Source organism: Thamnophis elegans, chromosome 2 (assembly GCF_009769535.1).
Source record: "Thamnophis elegans isolate rThaEle1 chromosome 2, rThaEle1.pri, whole genome shotgun sequence".
In the NCBI taxonomy this organism is placed as follows: domain Eukaryota; kingdom Metazoa; phylum Chordata; class Lepidosauria; order Squamata; family Colubridae; genus Thamnophis; species Thamnophis elegans.
This window is the reverse complement of record NC_045542.1, coordinates 166,926,284-166,945,282: the sequence shown is the minus strand read 5'-3', so window position 1 is coordinate 166,945,282 and position 18,999 is coordinate 166,926,284. Positions and strand designations below refer to the sequence as shown.

General features: G+C 41.0%; 1 protein-coding gene across 2 annotated transcripts in view; it reads left to right on the top strand.

Moving 5' to 3' along the window:
- The window catches only part of LOC116502800 (zinc finger protein 208-like), a 31,836-nt gene extending 16,348 nt beyond the window's left edge, over positions 1-15,488 (top strand). The window contains exons 1-6 of one of the 2 annotated variants that reach the window (XM_032208728.1): positions 9,033-9,565; positions 10,187-10,633; positions 11,084-11,210; positions 11,357-11,439; positions 11,900-12,026; positions 13,778-15,488. In XM_032208728.1, the coding sequence (XP_032064619.1) occupies positions 10,367-10,633; positions 11,084-11,210; positions 11,357-11,439; positions 11,900-12,026; positions 13,778-15,387 (2,214 nt within the window). In that variant the 5' untranslated portion in view covers positions 9,033-9,565; positions 10,187-10,366 and the 3' untranslated portion in view covers positions 15,388-15,488. Of the gene's footprint in view, positions 1-2,779; positions 9,566-10,186; positions 10,634-11,083; positions 11,211-11,356; positions 11,440-11,899; positions 12,027-13,777 lie in introns of those variants that run through there. The other variant, XM_032208729.1, reaches the window with a different exon arrangement.
- The last annotated feature ends 3,511 nt before the right edge of the window (positions 15,489-18,999 follow it).

Here is an 18,999-nt window from a genome sequence, read left to right as displayed (position 1 = left end):
TTGATGTATTGGTGTCCTCATGAATTACATAGTGCCTGACATCTTTATATTCATGAGTTTTGTTTATTGTATTACCTGAGTCCCATGTGCAGAGTTTTTTTCCAGCTGTTTTTAAAACATGTACTTCCTCTGCTTTTATCAGAAAATGGAACAATGGTGATAATACCAATGGAAAGATCTTCTCTTTGTGGTGGAGCAGAAACAGTGGCTGTACTTCCAATTCAGGTAGGAGGGTCCCATCTCTCAGAGTGCAACATTATTTAGTGAAGGAACACCCAACTCTCCCCAAAGTAGTCTGAATCCCTTTTCCAGCACCAATTTAATATCTCCCTCTGAATAGCTCTGAAACAAATTTTCAGAGCATCTTCCCAGCGTTCTGGTACCATCCATAGCATCTCAAACATCATCTTGAGGAAATATCTCAACAACTTCTTCCAGTTGTTCAATGAAACCTGTGTATGTCTTACTGGGCAAGAAATTGATTAAAGTTTAAACTATCATATAGGGATATCCAAATACTTGTTTGATGAGCAACCTTGAAGGAAGTATTGGAATCCATTTTGCTCCCTTATCTTGTCACAGGAGTGGATCAAGAAGAATAGAAGGGTTGCTCCCAGTGAGCAGAATATTTTCAATTAGAATAAGGAATTTTCTAATATTTTCTGGAATTGTACATTAACAAGTGTTTTTGTGCTACAGATCCCTGTGTCCTTTCAAGATGTAACTGTGTTTTTCTCTGAGGAGGAGTGGGCCTTGCTGGATTTTGATCAAAAATCCCTGTACAGAGAGGTTATGCTGGAAAATGCTAAGAATGTGGAATCCTTGGGTAAGAGATTTCCTTTGCTCTCAGTTCAGATAAATGAAGAAGTATATTCTGATGAGAGATAAGCAGTTTATTAATTAATTGGGGGAGGGATTTGTTAAGAATGTGGATTTCATGGGTAAGGGATCCATTTTGCTCTGGATTAAATGCGGAGAAGGTATGTTTTTACCAGTTTCTCAGAGATTAAGGGCTACTTTTCCTAGAGAGAATGGAAATGTCCATATGTGAGTCATGTCCAGAGTCACATATGTGATAGAGACAACTATATAAATCAAAATAAGGAGTCGCGGTGTTGCAATGGTTAGAATGCAATATTACAGACTAATTCTGCTGCCAACTGCCAGCAGTTCAGCAATTCATATCTCACAGGCTCAAGGTTGAGTCAGCCTTCCACCCTTCCAAGGTCGGTAAAATGAGGACCTCGATTGTTGGGGACAATAGGTTGACTCTGTAAACCGCTTAGAGAGAGCTGCGAGTTTGACAACCCTGCTCTATGGATTGTAAGAGTGGTACATATGCTCAGTCCAAACTAGTGTGATATTTGGCTGTACATTCAAACAGTACTGAGCAGCAGTTTCATTTCAAATGATGTTTTTGCACACAGTTCAGAGGTGGGTTGTTCCCCGTTCAGCCCGGTTCGGTCAAACCGGTAGTGGTCATTCAGCCTGGGTTGCAGAACCAGCAGCAACCCAGACTGGCCACACCCCCGAACCGGTTCCCCGGTGTCTTCTGCCATTGCCAGCATGTTTCTGCGCATGTGCAGAACAATTAACAGTCAACTGCGCATGTGTGAGCAATGTGCAGTGCGCGTGCAGTGAACCAATACCACTGCCGTGCAGTGAAGCCACCCCCTGACACAGTTATAGATTGTAGTTAAGAGTTTCTGGTGATTCATCTCAAGCATGCTAAATCCCAACATTTAAGTACAGTTTACTTGTAGCAACCGCACCTCCATTTTTTCTTGATTTAATTTCTACTTGTCTTTTTCCACATTTGAAATTGAATGTTAATCATATTCCACTCCAGAACTCTAGATGCTACTCCCCAAATTGACCTCAAATTACTTTCCCTAATGCATAAAAATAATGGAGCTCTATGGGACCTCATACCTTAGGTGTCTCCTAGCAGTCCAGCATTCTGGAGATAACAGGAAGGATCAGAGATTCAGTAAACAAAGTCCCACCACCATGTAGCTTAGAGAGAAAAACCTTGGTAGAGTAGTGTTAAAAGAAAAAAAAGGAGACTAATAAAAAAGGAGGCTAATATGATGTGATGGCACTTCATTTTACATCTTAAACATCTCATGTTTAATTTTCTTCTCTTTTTTTCCGTCCAAACAGGTGATAGGGAAGAACCTGAAGATTATAACGAACCGGGTGTGAATTCACTTGAAAGGACAGAGTTTACAAAAAGGATATTTCGAAATCAGAGGAAACCAACTATAACTGAAGAAAACTGGTCGAATAATAGGAAGGAAAAATTGTCTATTTTTCAGCATAGAGAAAATTGCAACTCCAATATCCAACCTCACAAAGCAAAAAGAAGCTGTTTAAAGGATGGGAAAACAGTCAGCAAAAAATCAGTCATCTCTGAATGTCGCAGAACCCACTCTAAAGAGAAGCAGGTTGAATGCGAGGAACATGGAAAAAAAGATTTGAATCTATGTCTTCCTTTACATCAAAGTGTTGAGAAACCAAAATCACATAAATATTCAGACAGTGGGAAAAGCTTTAGTGATAGCAGTACTTTTAACCTCCATAAAACAACTCATAGAATGAAGAAGTCCTATAAATGTACAGAGTGCAGAAAGAGTTTCTACACAAGCAGTGATCTTACTTTGCATAAAAAGTCTCATGTAGGAAAGAAATATAAAAGGATGGAATGTGGAAGGAGGTTCAGTATGAATATTGATTTTACTTCTCATAAAAGGATCCACAAAGGGGAGAAACCATATAGATGTATAGACTGTGGAAAGAGCTTCACCACAACTGGTTTCCTTACTGCCCATAAAAGGATCCACACAGGGGAGAAACCATATAAGTGCAGGGAATGCGGGAAGAGTTTCAGCCAGAGAACTTCCCTTACTTCCCATGAAAGGATGCATACCGGGATAAAACCATATCAGTGCATAGATTGTGGAAAAAAGTTCAGTCAAAGCAGTGATCTCATTTCCCATAAAAGGATCCATACAGGGGAAAAACCGTTTAAATGTCTGGAGTGTGGAAAAACCTTTACCATGAGACGTGGTCTTACTTCCCATGAAAGGATCCACACAGGGGAGAAACCATATCAATGCACAGATTGTGGAAAGTGCTTTATAAGTAGGAGTGATCTTACTTCCCATAAAAGGATCCACACAGGCGAGAAGCCATATCAATGCATGGAGTGTGGGAAAAGTTTCAGTTGGAGCAATAACCTTACCAGTCATCAAAGGATCCACACAGGTGAAAAACCATATAAGTGCAGGGAATGTGGGAAGAGTTTCAGCCAGAGCACTTCCCTTACTTCCCATGAAAGGATCCATACAGGAATGAAACCATATCAGTGCATGGATTGTGGAAAGAACTTCAGTACAAGCAGTGAACTCATTTCCCATAAAAGGATCCACACTGGGGAGAAACCATATAAATGCACAATGTGTGGAAAGAGCTTCCGCAAGAGTACTGATCTTATTTCTCATGAAAGGATCCACACAGGAGAGAAGCCATATAGATGTACAGAGTGTGGAAAGTGCTTCAGCCAACACAGAAATCTGTCCTGCCATAAAAGGATCCACACAGGAGAGAAGCCATACAAATGCACAGACTGCGGAAAGAGCTTCACCACCAGTGGTTCCCTCACTGCCCATAAAAGGATCCACACAGGAGAGAAACCATATACGTGCATGGAATGTGGGAAGAGTTTCAGCCAAAGTGCTTCCCTTAGTTCCCATGAAAGGATCCATACTGGGATGAAACCATATCAATGCATGGATTGTGGAAAGAAATTCAGTAAAAGCAGCCACCTTAGTTCTCACAAGAAAATCCACTCGGGGGAGAAACTATATAAATGCACAGAGTGTGACAAGAGCTTTTATACAAGCAGTTCCCTGATATCACATAAAAGGATCCACTCTGGTGAGAAACCCTACCATTGCACAGATTGTGGAAAGAGTTTCAATACAAGCAGTTCCCTCAGTTCACATAGGAGGATCCACACAGGAGAGAAACCATATGAGTGCCAGGAGTGTGGAAAGAGTTTCAGTCACAATACTTCCCTCTCTTTTCATAAAAGGATTCACACAAAGAAGAACTCGCCTTCTTCCTAGCGTATTTCTGCAGGTCCAAGGTCTGCTTTTTGGATCATTTAATGCCATTTTGCATGGTCAGCTGCGTCTCCATGGCGCAGGACCGCAGCTTGCATATATGTTGATGGTATCTTGCCATTTCTGGACACCTGCAAGGTTGCCGGCCATTGGCTTTTTTTTAGGCTTCTGGTTTTTAGGCAGTCTTGGCAACGGTGGAAGGTGCTGCTCTCTGGACATTATACTACCTGAGACTTTTCAGGAAACAACAACTGAATGAAAAATTACTGGTGATCTTTTATCGCTGCACCATAGAGAGTATTTTAACACTGCATCTGTGTATGGTTTGCCAATTACACAGTGGCAGATAGGACAGCACTCCAGAGGGTCAACATCGTTGCCCAGAAGATCATTGGTTGCCCTCTCCCTTCTTTGGAAGAGCTTTATAACTCCCACTGCGTTAAGAAAGTTCAAAACATTCTTAAAAATCCATCTCATCCTGAGCACCCTTTTTTTTTTTTAACTATATTGAATTCTACGGTATAGTGCAATATCAGGTTTTTGATTTCAATTATATAGAAAGTAAAGGATGTATGTTTGTGTTTTTATTTTTATAGTTATAATGTACACTGATCGGCATTTAATTTTGTTGTACCATGTGCAATGACAATAAAGTAAGCTAAACTAAACAATATTGCAAGTGATGGGTACTGGGGCATAACTTCTTAATTTTATATACTCATTGTTGAGGCCCAAACTAGTTAAGAGAAAGATCTTGTGTCATGGAGACCACATGGATTCAAAATGCAAAAAATTCAGGCTCACTGCAGTATTTATTGGACAGTATGTATTATTAAGACCCACCAAGTGAGTAATGAGAAACACCCATGCAAATGAGAGATGCTGATATTTATACATTTCAAAAAAAATTGGGGAATGTGATGAAAATAAAGGAAAGAAAATGCATGTATACATATTTATAAGTAATATTAGATCTCAGGTTACTCCTTGACCTGTAAGAACAAGTCTTACAAAAAAAAATTACATCTTTTAAAGAGTTGGCAATGGGAATATTCTGATATTTGTTAATTGTTCCACATTCCTTATGTTTCAACTTGTTTATTAAACAATATAAGGGGAGACTTGTTTATCATTGCCATTACAGAAACTTGGTGAGATGAAACCAACAAATGGAACATATGGCTAGAAGGATTTAAATTATTTAAAAGAAATAGACCAAATAAAAGAGGAGGTGGAGTTGCACTATATATAAGAAATAATTACCACTCTACAGAAATAGAGCACAACTATCTTGAATGCATTTGGGTCAATATTAAAGATGGGGGGGGGGAATGATATTGCCATAGGTCTATACTACAGGCCACCCAACCAAGCAGAGGAAGTAGATGAACTTTCTGCTAGTCAGCTAACTAAGGTATGTAAGAAGCACACCACAATAGTAGTGGGGAATTTTAACTACCCTGAAATCAACTGGGAAACAAACTCTGCACCAAGTGAAAGATCCAACAGGTTCCTAACAAACCTAGCCAACAACTTTGTTTCCCAAAAGGTAGAGAAGGGAACAAGGGGATCAGCCATATTGGACTTAAATCTCACTAACAGAGAGGAAATGATAGAAGGTGTTGAAGCTACAGGAACCTTGGGGGCAAGTGACCATGCAATATTGGAATTCAACATTATGCAAACACAAGTAGTAGAACAAAGTGAAACTAGAGTCTTGGACTTTAAGAGAGCTAATTTCAATAAATTTAAGACCTTGGGAAAAATTTCATGGATAAGAATCCTCAAGGGGAAAACAACTCAAGAAGCTTAGGAAATTTTGAAAAATGAGATTACAAAAGCCCAGTCTATCACAATACCAATGAAGAAGAAAAATAACAGCTCCCAAAAGAAACCAGCATGGCTGCATAAAGAACTCTTTGACAAATTGAAAGACAAAAAAGATAAGTATAAAAAGTGGAAAGGGGGGGACATAACTAAGGCAGAATATCAGCAAATAGCCCAAGCATGTAAAGATGAAGTGAGGAAAGCTAAGGCTCACAATGAACAAAGGCTTGCCACAAAAGTACAAAATAACAAAAAAAGCTTCTTCCAACATGTTAAAAACAAGAAAAAAGTTAAGGAAACAATTGATCCATTGCTGGGAGAAAGTGGCAAGAAGGTGACAAGCAACAGGGAGAAAGCAGAACTATTTAACTCATGTTTTGCACCTGTCTTTACACAAGGGGATAAAACAGTCCAACCTATCAAAAACAGCACCACAAAAATCAGATTAGGAACACAAGTTGAAATAGGGAAGAAAATGGTAAGTGAGCACCTGTCTACCCTAGACGAGTTCAAATCACCAGGACCGGATGGATTACACCCCAGGGTTCTGAAGGAACTGGCAGACGAGATCTCAGAGCCACTGAACTATATCTTTCAGAGATCCTGGAGCACCGGGAAACTACAAGAGGACTGGAAAAGAGCTGATGTGGTTCCCATCTTCAAAAAGGGGGGGGGGAAACAGATCCAGGAAACTACAGACTATCAGCCTGACCTCAATACCAGGAAAGATTCTTGAAAAGATAATCAAGCAACGAATCAGCGAACACCTAGAAGCAAACAAAGTAATAGCCAAAAGCCAACATGGGCTTGTCAAAAACAGATCATGCCAGACTAATCTTATTGCATTCTTTGATAATGTGACAAAATTAGTGGACCATGGGAATGCCGTTGATATAGTTTACTTGGACTTCAGTAAAGCATTTGATAAGGTAGACCATAATCTACTACTAGATAAAGAGAAGAATTTGGGTTAGACACCATCACCACAAGATGGATTTGTAACTGGCTGACCAACCGCACTCAACATGCAGTCCTCAATGGAACTGCATCTTCATGGAGGGAGGTATGCAGTGGAGTACCCCAAGGCTCTGTTTTAGGCCCAGTACTCTTCAACATCTTCATTAATGATCTGGATGAGGGGATAAGTAGGGAACTCATCAAATTTGCAGATGACACCAAGCTGGCAGGAATAGCCAACATTCCAGAAGATAGGCTTAAGATATAGAAGGATTTTGACAAACTTGGACATTGGACACTATGTAATAAAATGAAATTCAATGGTGAAAAGAGTAAGGTTCTACATTTGGGCAAGAAAAACAAAAGGCACAGGTACAGTATACGTGGTACCTTGCTCAATAGTAGTAACTGTGAGAGGGATCTTGGAATCCTAGTGGACTACCATTTAAATACGAGCCAGCAATATGCAGCAGCTGCCAAAAAGCCAACAAAGTTCTAGGCTGCATAAACAGAGGGATAGAATAAAGATCATGTGAAGTGTTAATACCACTTTATAAGGCCTTGGTAAGGCCACACTTGGAATACTGCATTCAGTTTTGTCACCACGATGTAGAAAAGATGTGGAGACTCTAGAAAGAGTGCAGAGAAGAGCAACAAAGATGATTAGGGGACTGGAGACTAAAACATATGAAGAACGGTTGCAGGAACTGGGTATGTCTAGTTTAATAGAAAGAAGGACTAGGGAAGACATAATAGCAGTGTTCCAATATCTCAGGGGTTGCCACAAAAAAGAGGGACTCAAATTATTTTCCAAGGCACCTGAGGGTAGAACAAGAAGCAATGGGTGGAAACTAATCAAGGAGAGAAGCAACTTAGAACTGAGGAGAAATTTCCTGACAGTTAGAACAATTAATCAGTGGAACAACTTGCCTCCATAAATTGTGAATGCCCCAACACTGGAAGTCTTTAAGAAGATGTTGGATAGCCATTTGTCTGAAACAGTATAGGGTATCCTGCCTAGGCAGGGGGTTGGACTAGAAGACCTCCAAGGTCCCTTCCAACTCCACTATTGTATTCTTGTATAATCTGAAATTTAATTGTTTCTCTAAGGCCTACAATAGAATTCTCTCTCTTTTCTTCTACTATCCAAGTGGATAAATATCTGCTTATTTCTTCTTCAGACACCTCCAGTCCTATTAGTTTCTACATTCTCCCCTCTTCCTTTTCTGGTAAAGTTATCCCTTCACCAATTTCTCATATTTTTGTTGTTCTGCTTGGAAGCTGGAAAGAACATGTTTGGGTGTAAGAGACAATGGTTGATGCATGTAAACAAGAACCAGTCTGCTTCCCCTATTTTAATGGCAATGGCAAATTTTATTTACACTATTTTTATTCTTGACCTGTTCCTTTTTGAAGCATGATTTTGACAGTCCTTCAGATATGTGACTGATGTAACATTTATTGACAGGACAGTAATTGGATTTCTACCGGTAAGAGACTTTTTACTTCAGTCAACCACTTAACACCCCAAAACCATTGGGAGAAAATGCCATAATGGCCAAGCCTGTATATGATACTAAAATACTGAAAAGTAAAGTGCAAGGAATTTGGAGGAATCTCTTTAAATAGACAGAACAGCCAATTCAGTGAACAATGTAGTTCACTTGAAGAACGTTGAACGTGATGTGCATTTGGGCATAACTTCTTAATTTGACATACATATTATTGAACTGTAATTAACCGAGGATTAGGTTATAATGGAGACCCCTGTGAAGCTATTGACTCTGTATGTGGCAGATGAGAAAAAATAAATCCCACATTAGGGATCAGTAGGAAAAGAATGGAAGTAAACCAGCTGCAACTGTTATTCCTTTCTACACTGTTAATCTAATCTAAAAAAGCTCTTCCAAGGTCCCTTCCAGCTCTATTCTATTCTGAATACCTCGCTCCCCGTCCATCGCCTCGCAGGCTTGGCACGCAGGACCCGCTAGAGGGCGCCCTTTGCAAACGACCCTTGGATTCAGCCGAATTGCTTTTTGCAAGCTCCGGGGAAGCATCTCGCCCGATCCTTGCAAAGGGGGGGCAGGAAGTTCGCACACAGAAAGACCGCTTTCCCAGGAAGCGGCGTCCTCTCCAAAACGCTGGACCGATCCTGCAAGCGGCTTCTTCCTTCCTTCGCCGGCCCTACCTATCCCGCAGTTGGCAGACTTGGAAAGCGCCTCTTTCATAGGCTCCTCGCAGGGAAGCCGAGGAATTGACGGGCTGTGGTGGAACTGCCGAGCCAGGCTTGGGTAATCTCAGTCTCTGGAGAGACGTCCTTCTTGGAAACCCCCAAGATTTCACCTACTCATTTTCCTCCCCCCCCCACTCCTTTAAGGGGTCCGTAGGACGCTTATCTCTGCAATCAGAGCCCCTTCTGGGTTAAAGATTCAGTTCTGCACAAGCTCCCTCCTGAGCATCTCTTATCGGTGAGATGGGCAGCATATAGATTTATCTGGAAAGTAGAGGGGTCTTGCAGGAAAACCTTCCCAAGTTTCCACCTCCTATACTTCCTGTGTCATTTTTACCATCTGCGCTTCTGCAAGAAGAGCCTATTCTGGGTTAAAGATGGAGTTCTGCAAAAGCTCCTTCCTGGGGACCCCAGCAAACTCAAGGTTTGTTGTGTGCTGAGTGCATCTGCAGGTCGGATCTGGGTTTTCCTGGCTTAGAGAAGGTGCCTCCTTTCCACCACTTGGAGACAAGGAAAAATGCTTTCAGCAGGAGTCCAAGAGATCTGCATTCCCTGTCACTATCCCCCAGATATCCGAGTCTTGCCAAAGGAGCAGCTTGGGTAGATAGTCATAAAAACGATTAAAACCCACAAACTTCCATGATTTTTTTTAACCTGCACACTCTTTGTAAGGTCTGTTTTGGTGGAGGTTCTTTATGTTGCATTAATGACCTTAAGATTTTTTGTCCACCCCTTTGCAACTATTTTCATTGGTAGTTGTCATCTGCTGTATTTGAATCACAGAATGACGAGTTGGAAGGGAACTTTGAGGTCCTCTAATCCAACCCCTTGCTCAGGGAATAAACCCTATACCATTTCATATAAATGGTGGTCCAGTCTCTTCTTTAAAACTTCTAATTTTGGAGCATTCACAACTTCTGGAGGCAAGTTGTTCCACTGATCAGTTATTCTGTCAGGAAATGTCTCCTTAGTTCTAGGTTGGTTCTCTCCTTTGATTAATTTCCATTCATTGTGTCTTGTCCTGCCTTTCTTTTATTCTTTGCAGGCCACCCAGTTATCAAGTGTCTGGACTGATGAATATAAATTTTAAAAGACTTGAATAATGAAAAAAAGTTCTTCCCAGTGTTGGATTCCTGGATTTTTCTTGTTTTCATCTTACCTTGGAAGCTGAACGTACTTTCCATAGAAGCTAATCATTCAAGGGAGAAATACGTCATTCTCTAAGATGGCAGATGGAGAGTCTCCTTACCATTCTGCTCCCATGAATAAAAGCGGCATCTTAAATTCGGAAGAGTCTTTGGATTTGTTTGGGCCAGCAGCAAGAACCAAGCAGAACATTCTGGATGAAGCAGCCATACATTGTGTTGCCCAGTGTTGCCCTTTCAGGGAGATTTGTTGCCAGGAAGCAGAGGGACTCCAAGGCATATACAGCCAACTCCATCATCTTTACGATCAGTGGTGGAAACAAGAGGGCCGCATCAAAGCTCAGATGGTAATCCTCAGTGGTGGATTCAAAAAAAATTATTACCAATTTTGTGGGCATGGTGTGGCTTGTTGGGAATGGCTTGTTGGGCATGGCAAGGGAAGGATGCTGCAAAATCCCCATTCCCTCCCCACTCCAGAAAAAGGTTAGTGTAAAATCCCCATTTCCTCCCCATCAGCTGGTCAGAACCTGCTGAATACCACCTCTGGTAATCCTACAGCTTTCCACTCCGTCCGCTGAGGTGGAGAGCTGTGTTGGGATGCATGGAGTAGAGACCAGGTCCCAGGAAGTGACCTTAGCTGAAGGTTTCTATTCTTAAATATAATCAGGTTGATTTTAATAAAATGTATCCTTGATAGATAAATGATTCCATCCCCCTCCATCCTGGTGATTTCCAAGGTTAGATAACAAGCTGGGGCTGGGGCAGGGGCAGTAATGTTCTCTTCACTCCTATTTCAGGTTCATGGGCATTTCATGGAGGTGGCCACCCATGGTTCTAAAGCATCAGAAGATGCGTCACATTTCCCTCAAGAAATTGTCTTTGGGGGGATCCCCCAGGAGGATCTATCTCATAAGATAACATCAGGTATAAGATGGTTTATTTTGATGGATTGGTGTTCTCATGAATTATTTAGTATATTCATGAGTTTCGATTACTGTATTATCCAAATCCTGTGTGCAGAGTTTTTTTCCAGCTGTTTTTAAAACATGTACTTCCTCTGCTTTTATCAGAAAATGGAACAATGGTGATTATACCAATGGAAAGATCCTCTCTTTGTGGTGGAGCAGAAACAGTGGCTGTGCTTCCAATTCAGGTAGGATGGGCCCATCTCTCAGAGTGCAACATTATTTAATCAAGAAACATGACATTCTCTCCAAATTGGCCTGAGTCCAATTTCCAGCGCCAATTTAACATCTTCCATCTAAACAAATTTTCACAGCATTTTCCCAAGGTTCTGGTACCATCCATAGCATCTCAAACATTTTCTTGAGGATATCTCTCAACAACTTCTAGTTGTTCAATGAGACTGTGTATGCCCTACAGGAGAAGAAATTGATTAAAGTTTAAACTATCATATAGGGATATCCAAATATTTGTTTGATAAGCAACCTTGAAGGAAGTATTGGAATCCATTTTGCTCCCTTATCTTGTCAGAGGAGTGGATCAAGAAGAATAGAAGGGTTGCTCCCAGTGAGCGGAATATTTTCCATTAGAATAAGGAATTTTGTAATATTTTCTGGAATTGTACAGTAACAAGTGTTTTTGTGCTACAGATCCCTGTGTCCTTTCAAGATGTAACTGTGTTTTTCTCTGAGGAGGAGTGGGCCCTGCTGGATTTTGACCAAAAATCCCTGTATAGAGAGGTCATGCTGGAAAATGCTAAGAATGTGGAATCCTTGGGTAAGAGATTTGCTTTGCTCTGGGTTCAGATAAATTGAGTAATTTATTTATATGCCGCCCTTTTCCCTTTTCTGATGAGAGATAAGGAGTTTATTAATTAATTGGGGGGGGGGATATGTTAAGAATTTGGATTTCATGGGTAAGGGATCCATTTTGCTCTGGATTGAAATGCAGATATTTCTCAGATATTAAGGTCTTTACTTTTCCTAGAGAGAAGGGAAATATCCGTATGTGAGTCATGTCCAGAATCACCTATGTGATACAGACAGCTATACAAATCAAAATAGTTGAGTCAGCTTTTCAAATGAGGACCCCTATTGTTGGGGGCCGTAGGTTGACTCTGTAAACCGCTTAGAGAGAGTTAAAAGCAAAGCAGTGTAAAGCAACATATAAGTCTATATAAGCTATTCGTATTGCTATTGCTAAATAAGTAACTTTAATTGAAAAACAGGATTGATTACAAGAAGGCATTTGATTCTCTGCCACATATTTGGATAATCAAGTGCCTGTAAATAATGGGAGTCTAGAAACACCAGAAGCTTTGTGAAAAGATGAATAGCTCAATGGAAAACATACAGTACTTGCTGGTCAATGTTAGACTGAGAGGAGATGAGAGGAGAATCTTTCAAGGAGGCTCACTATTACCAGTACTTTTGTGAATGCATTGATTTCTCTCACCAATACTGAACAAAGCAGGCCATGAGAAAAAAATAACATCTGCCAGGTTACTTGATATAATTTCCATTGGGCATCTTAATTCATTCAGTTTTCACCATTTTTCCTCTACGGCAGGGGTGTCAAACTCGTATCACAGCGGCGTTATGTGACATATCGTAACTTTTTTCACTTAGCTAAACTGGGTGTGGATGTGGCCAGAGCATGATGCATCTGGCTTGTGGGCTGCAAGTTTGACAACCCTGCTCTATGGATAGTAAGAGTGGCACATATCTTCAGTCCAAACTAGTGTGATATTCAAACAGTACTGAGCAGCAGTTTCATTTCAAATGATGTTTTTGCACACAGTCCCGAGGTAGGTTGTTCCCCGTTCAGCCCGGTTCGACCAAACCGGTAGTGGTCATTTGGCCTGGTTTGCAGAACCAGCAGCAACCCAGACTGGCCACACCCCCGAAACGGTTCCCCAATGTCATATGCCATTGCACACATGTTTCTTTGCATGCGCAGAACATTTAACAGTCAACTGTGCATATGCAAGCAACCCGCACCAGGGGGGCCCTCAGAGGGAACCAGTACCAAATGGTAGAAGAACCCACTCCTGACACAGTCATAGATTGTGCATGTAGTTAAGAGCTTCCGATGATTCATCTCAGAAGTGCTAAATCCCAGCATTTAAGAACAGTTTAATTGTAGCAACCACACCTCCATTTTTTCTTGATTTAATTTCCACTTGTCTTCTTCCACATTTGAAATTGAATGCTAATCATATTCCATTCTAGAACTCTAGATGCTACTCCCCAAATTGACCTCAAATTACTTTCCCTAATGCATAAAAATAATGGAGCTCTATGGGACCTCATACCTTAGGTGTCTCCTAGCAGTCCAGCATTCTGGAGATAACAGGAAGGATCAGAGATTCAGTAAACAAAGTCCACCACCATGTAGTTTAGCAGGAAAAACCTTGGTAAAGTAGTGTTGAAAGAAAAAAAAGGAGGCTAATATGATGTGATGGCACTTCATTTTACATCTTAAACATCTCATGTTTAATTTTCTTCTCTTTTTTTCCTTCCAAACAGATGATAGGGAAGAGCCTGAAGATTATAACAAACCGGGTGTGAATTCACTGGAAAGGACAGAGTCTACAAAAAGGATATTTCAAAATCGGAGGAAACCAACTATAACTGAAGAAGACTGGTTGAATAATAGGAAGGAAAAATTGTCTACTGTTCAGCATAGAGAAAATATCCTACCTCATAAAGCAAAAAGAAGCTGTTTAAAGGGTGGGAAAACAGTCAGCAAAAAATCAGTCATCTCTGAATGTCGCAGAACCCACTCTAAAGAGAAGCAGGTTGAATGCGAGGAACATGGAAAAAAAGATTTGAATCTATGTCTTCCTTTACATCAAAGTGTTGAGAAACCAAAATCACATAAATATTCAGACAGTGGGAAAAGCTTTAATGATAGCAGTACTTTTAACATCCATAAAATAACCCATAGAATGGAGAAGTCTTATATATGTACAGGGTGCAGAAAGAGTTTCTACACAAGCAGTGATCTTACTTTGCATAAAAAGTCTCATGCAGGAAAGAAATATAAAAGGATGGAATGTGGAAGGAGGTTCAGTATGAATATTGATTTTACTTCTCATAAAAGGATCCACAAAGGGGAGAAACCATATAGATGTACAGAGTGTGGAAAGTGCTTCAGCGAACAAAGAAATCTCTCTTGCCATAAAAGGATCCACACAGGGGAGAAGCCATACAACTGCACAGACTGCGGAAAGAGCTTCACCACCAGTGGTTCTCTCACTGGCCATAAAAGGACCCACACGGGAGAGAAACCATATAAGTGCACGGAATGTGGGAAGAGTTTCAGCCAAAGTTCTTCCCTTAGTTCCCATGAAAGGATCCATACTGGGATGAAATCATATCAATGCACAGAGTGTGGAAAGTGCTTCATAAGTAGGAGTGATCTTACTTCCCATAAAAGGATCCACACAGGCGAGAAGCCATATCAATGCATGGAGTGTGGGAAAAGCTTCAGTTGGAGCAATAACCTTACCAGTCATCAAAGGATCCACACAGGTGAAAAACCATATAAATGCAGGGAATGCGGGAAGAGTTTCAGCCAGAGGACTTCCCTTACTTCCCATGAAAGGATTCATACAGGGATGAAACCCTATCAGTGCATGGATTGTGGAAAGAGCTTCAGTACAAGCAGTGAACTCATTTCCCATAAAAGGATCCACACAGGGGAGAAACCATATAAGTGTACAGCATGTGGAAAGAGCTTCCGCAGGCGTACTGATCTCATTTCTCATGAAAGGATCCACACAGGAGAGAAGCCATATAGATGTACAGAGTGTGGAAAGTGCTTCAGCCAACACAAAAATCTGTCCTGCCATAAAAGGATCCACACAGGGGAGAAGCCGTATAAATGCACAGACTGCGGAAAGAGCTTCACCACCAGTGGTTCCCTCACTGGCCATAAAAGGACCCACACAGGGGAGAAACCATATAAGTGCACAGAATGTGGGAAGAGTTTCAGCCAAAGTGCTTCCCTTAGTTCCCATGAAAGGATCCATACTGGGATGAAACCATATCAATGCCTGGATTGTGGAAAGACCTTCAGTCAAAGCAGTAATCTTAGTTCTCACAAGAAGATCCACTCAGGGGAGAAGCTGTAGGGGTGTGGCCTGAATCTCAGCAACAGGATGTGTTCTCTGCGGGAGGGGGGGGGCTCTCCGAAGAACTGTCAGACTCCTGGGGCTGACGAGTTCCCGTCCCCACTCGAACTGTGTGGCTGTTGATTGTTTTTTTTTATTATTTTTCTAGTTGCTTGTTTGTTGTTTTTTCCCCCTTGTCTGTATTCCCTCCCTTTGATTTGTTAGCCGCCCTGAGTCCCTCCGGGAATAGGGCGGCATATAAATGCAATAAAATAAAATAAAATAAAATAAAATAAAATATGATGAATTAATTGTCTGTATTGCCATCTAGTAGTAAATGTTGGCTGAATAAAAGCTGGCTAAGAAGGATTGACCTTGAGCTATTGCTGACAATACTAAATTGATGATAAAGTCTCTCTAGAAGAAAGAAAATAAAACCAGCTGTGTAAACACTGTGTTGCTCTCTCTTGCTATATTATAATGGGCTGCTGAGAATGCCTTTCTGACAGTGTGTTTTTTCTTTTTTTACTGGAAAAAGAAACTTGGATAACCCAGACAACCTATACTAAAGGTTCTTTTTTTTCTCCTTTTGTTCATTTGGCTACTTTGGGTCCTCTTTTACCTACCCAAATTTTTATCTTTTTCTTTCCTTTTTTCCCCCCATCTCTTTTTTCTGCTTTTTTGCAATGAGCTGTGGATTACCATTCTGAAATTAATTTTTTTGGGGGGGGGGAGGTGAGTGCTTTTTCACTCATCTTTTTTCTTGTTTCCTTTTTTCCTTTTTTTTAACTTCACATTGGCATTATAAAGCGAATGGATTAAGGTAGCAAGAACGTGAAGACTGGGTCCAAGAACGGGTTGGTTTATTGGAGGCTGGTGCTTGGGCTGTGGGCGACTCCAGGATTGCAATCAATCTACTAATTTATTCTTTGGATTATAAAATTTGATTACAACTCAAATACAACAATGTCAGAACCAAACACCAAGATGAAGAAAATAACATCCTATGCGTCTCCAACAGCTACACCGCCCGGTTCAGTGACACAGAAAGCAACAGGCACAGCAACGCAACAAGATAAAACCATCTTGGAGCTAAAAAGTATGTTGCAAGCCATATACGTGGATCTCAAGGAGCAAATAAACAAAGTAGAAGAGAATATGGTCAAGGTGGAAAGAAGTCAAGGAAATGATGGGGGAAAACAAGCAGAGACTGCAGAAGATGGAAGAAAAGGCAGAAATAACAGGAAAAAAATGGAGATGGATTATAGACTGATAACAATTGATAAAAAGCAAGATGGATCCAGTATACTTTGGGAGATGGAACGATCTGAATTCTACCTAAGATTTCAGAACACTGAAGAGAAGAAAGGAGAATTTAGCAGAGAAGATTGCAGAAATCCTCTCAGGAGTCACAGAAATGAATAAGGAACACATTTTAGGTGGAATGGATGAGACATTTAGAGTACATACAAGATATGCAATGAGAAATAACTTGCCCTAATGCTACAATCATTTTACTAGAAGAGAACAGCTTTCTCCTTCAGTTGCTCCTCAGAGATACAGAAAATCTTAGCCCCACCTCTTCCAACGTTTCTTTTCTAAAGATTCCAAGAGGCCCAAAGGGCTATCTTTTTTGAGGGGAATCTGCCAGGACCCACCCCTCACTGTAGCCTTTCCAGGGAGAAGCACTTGCTCCCTTTAACCCAGTGTTTTTCAACCTTTTTTGTGCAAAGGCACACTTTTTTCATGAAAAAAATCACGAGGCACACCACCATTAGAAAACGTTAAAAAAATTTAACTCTGTGCCTATATTGACTATATATAAAGTAATTTTCCCACGGCACACCTTACACTATGTCACGGCACACTAGTGTGCCGCGGCACAGTGGTTGAAAAACACTGCTTTAACCCTTGGAGTAGCTGGAGACATTGAGGATGCCGGAATCTTTGATGTCTGAGTGTGCAGCTCCATCTGCGAATATCTTTGGCCCCAGTGGGGCTCCCAGGGTGGAGTGTGGCTCTTCCTGCAGCCTCAAATATATGTTAATCTGCCAATGAATAATGTATCCAGAGGCTGTGAAATCTGAGTTTTGATCTGGACCACTGAAACTCTACAATTGTGCCCCCAATAATGTCAGAGAAAAATAGTGGTGGAAGCTGACTCTCACTCCCTTCCTGAGAAGTACAAACTGAGACACAACAGCAGAGGTGGTATTCAGCAGGTTCTGACCAGTTCTGAAGAACCTGTAGGGGAAATTTTGAGTAGTTCGGAGAACAGGTAAATACCACCTCTGACTGGCCCCACCCTCACCTATTTTCTGCCTCCCGAGTCCAAGCTGATTGGGAGGAAATGGGGATTTTGCAGTAACGTTCTCCTGGAGTGGGTTGGGAATGGAGATTTTGCAGTATCCTTCCCCTGCCATGCCCACCAAGCCACGCCCCACAGAACCGGTAGGAAAAAAAAGTGAATCATACCACTACACCATAGGGCTCTGATCCCCATTTATTCACAGAAATAGACGATTAGATGATTGAGCCAGTTATTGTCTCTTAGTCTGATCCACCTTGCAGGGCTGATGTTCTTTGGAAAACAAGAGGGAGCATTAGGTATTCCACCTCTGTTCCGCAAAATAAAGATGGGGTATAAATCATTTTAAAAAATAAACAGACACCAGTTGTAAGTTTGATAACCTAGGGTCTGATTAATGAACAGAATATAGGTATTGTGCTAGAGATGAAGCTCATCTGGTGAGTAGACAGAAATACATAGTTATATAGTTACTGTCCCAAAGGTATTTTTTCAAGAGGCAACTGGACTTTCTGTTTTTTCTTTGAAGACACTTAGCTTCTCTGAAGAAGCTTCTTGAATGAGAAGCAAATTGTCTTCAAAGAAAAACCAGAAAGTCCAATTGCCTCTTGAAAAAACCTTTGGGACAATCATGACCTGGAGGACTGAGAATCTCCAGAGACATTATTAATGTAGCATTTCATTCTACGTTCAATATTTTATTTTTGCAATATTTCTAAAGAGACTTTCCCTCTTCTCCATATTCTGGAAGGGCCATTGGGTTTTAGTAAAGCTACCTAAGGCAGGAATGCCAGATCATTTTTGTGAAAAAATGCTTCATGATAAAAACAAATGTGTAGAGGGAAAGCTCTAGTCTCCTGGTCATTGCATGCAAATCTTCCCACAGCCTCCTATGGACAGGATATGAGAGTAGGTAGCCCTCAAAATTCTGATTTGTTTTGGATTTCCCACTTCTGCTTGGATTTCCTGGTGGTGTGTTATACATGCACGATCCCGCTTCAATTCAAAATTCACAACAGGTGGGGCAGATACTGCCTTTTACTGCAATGAAAGGGATGGTAGCTATTGTAAAGTACCGGAGACCTGTAGAAAATAAGAGTGAAACCTTCTGTAGCTGGGGATAACTTCTGTCATTCAAATAGGAGACAGCCACAAAAAGGGAAAGTGCAAGGGTGTAAGATCTTGCCTCTCCAATCTTCCCAAGAGAGCAGGACTCTTGAAACTGAAGTTGTTCCAAAAGGAGCTTTTATTGAAAGGCTTGTGATAGCAAGAGATCTAGGCAGGAACTAAATTTTCCACTTAAAAACAGCGATTTAAAGTAGTGC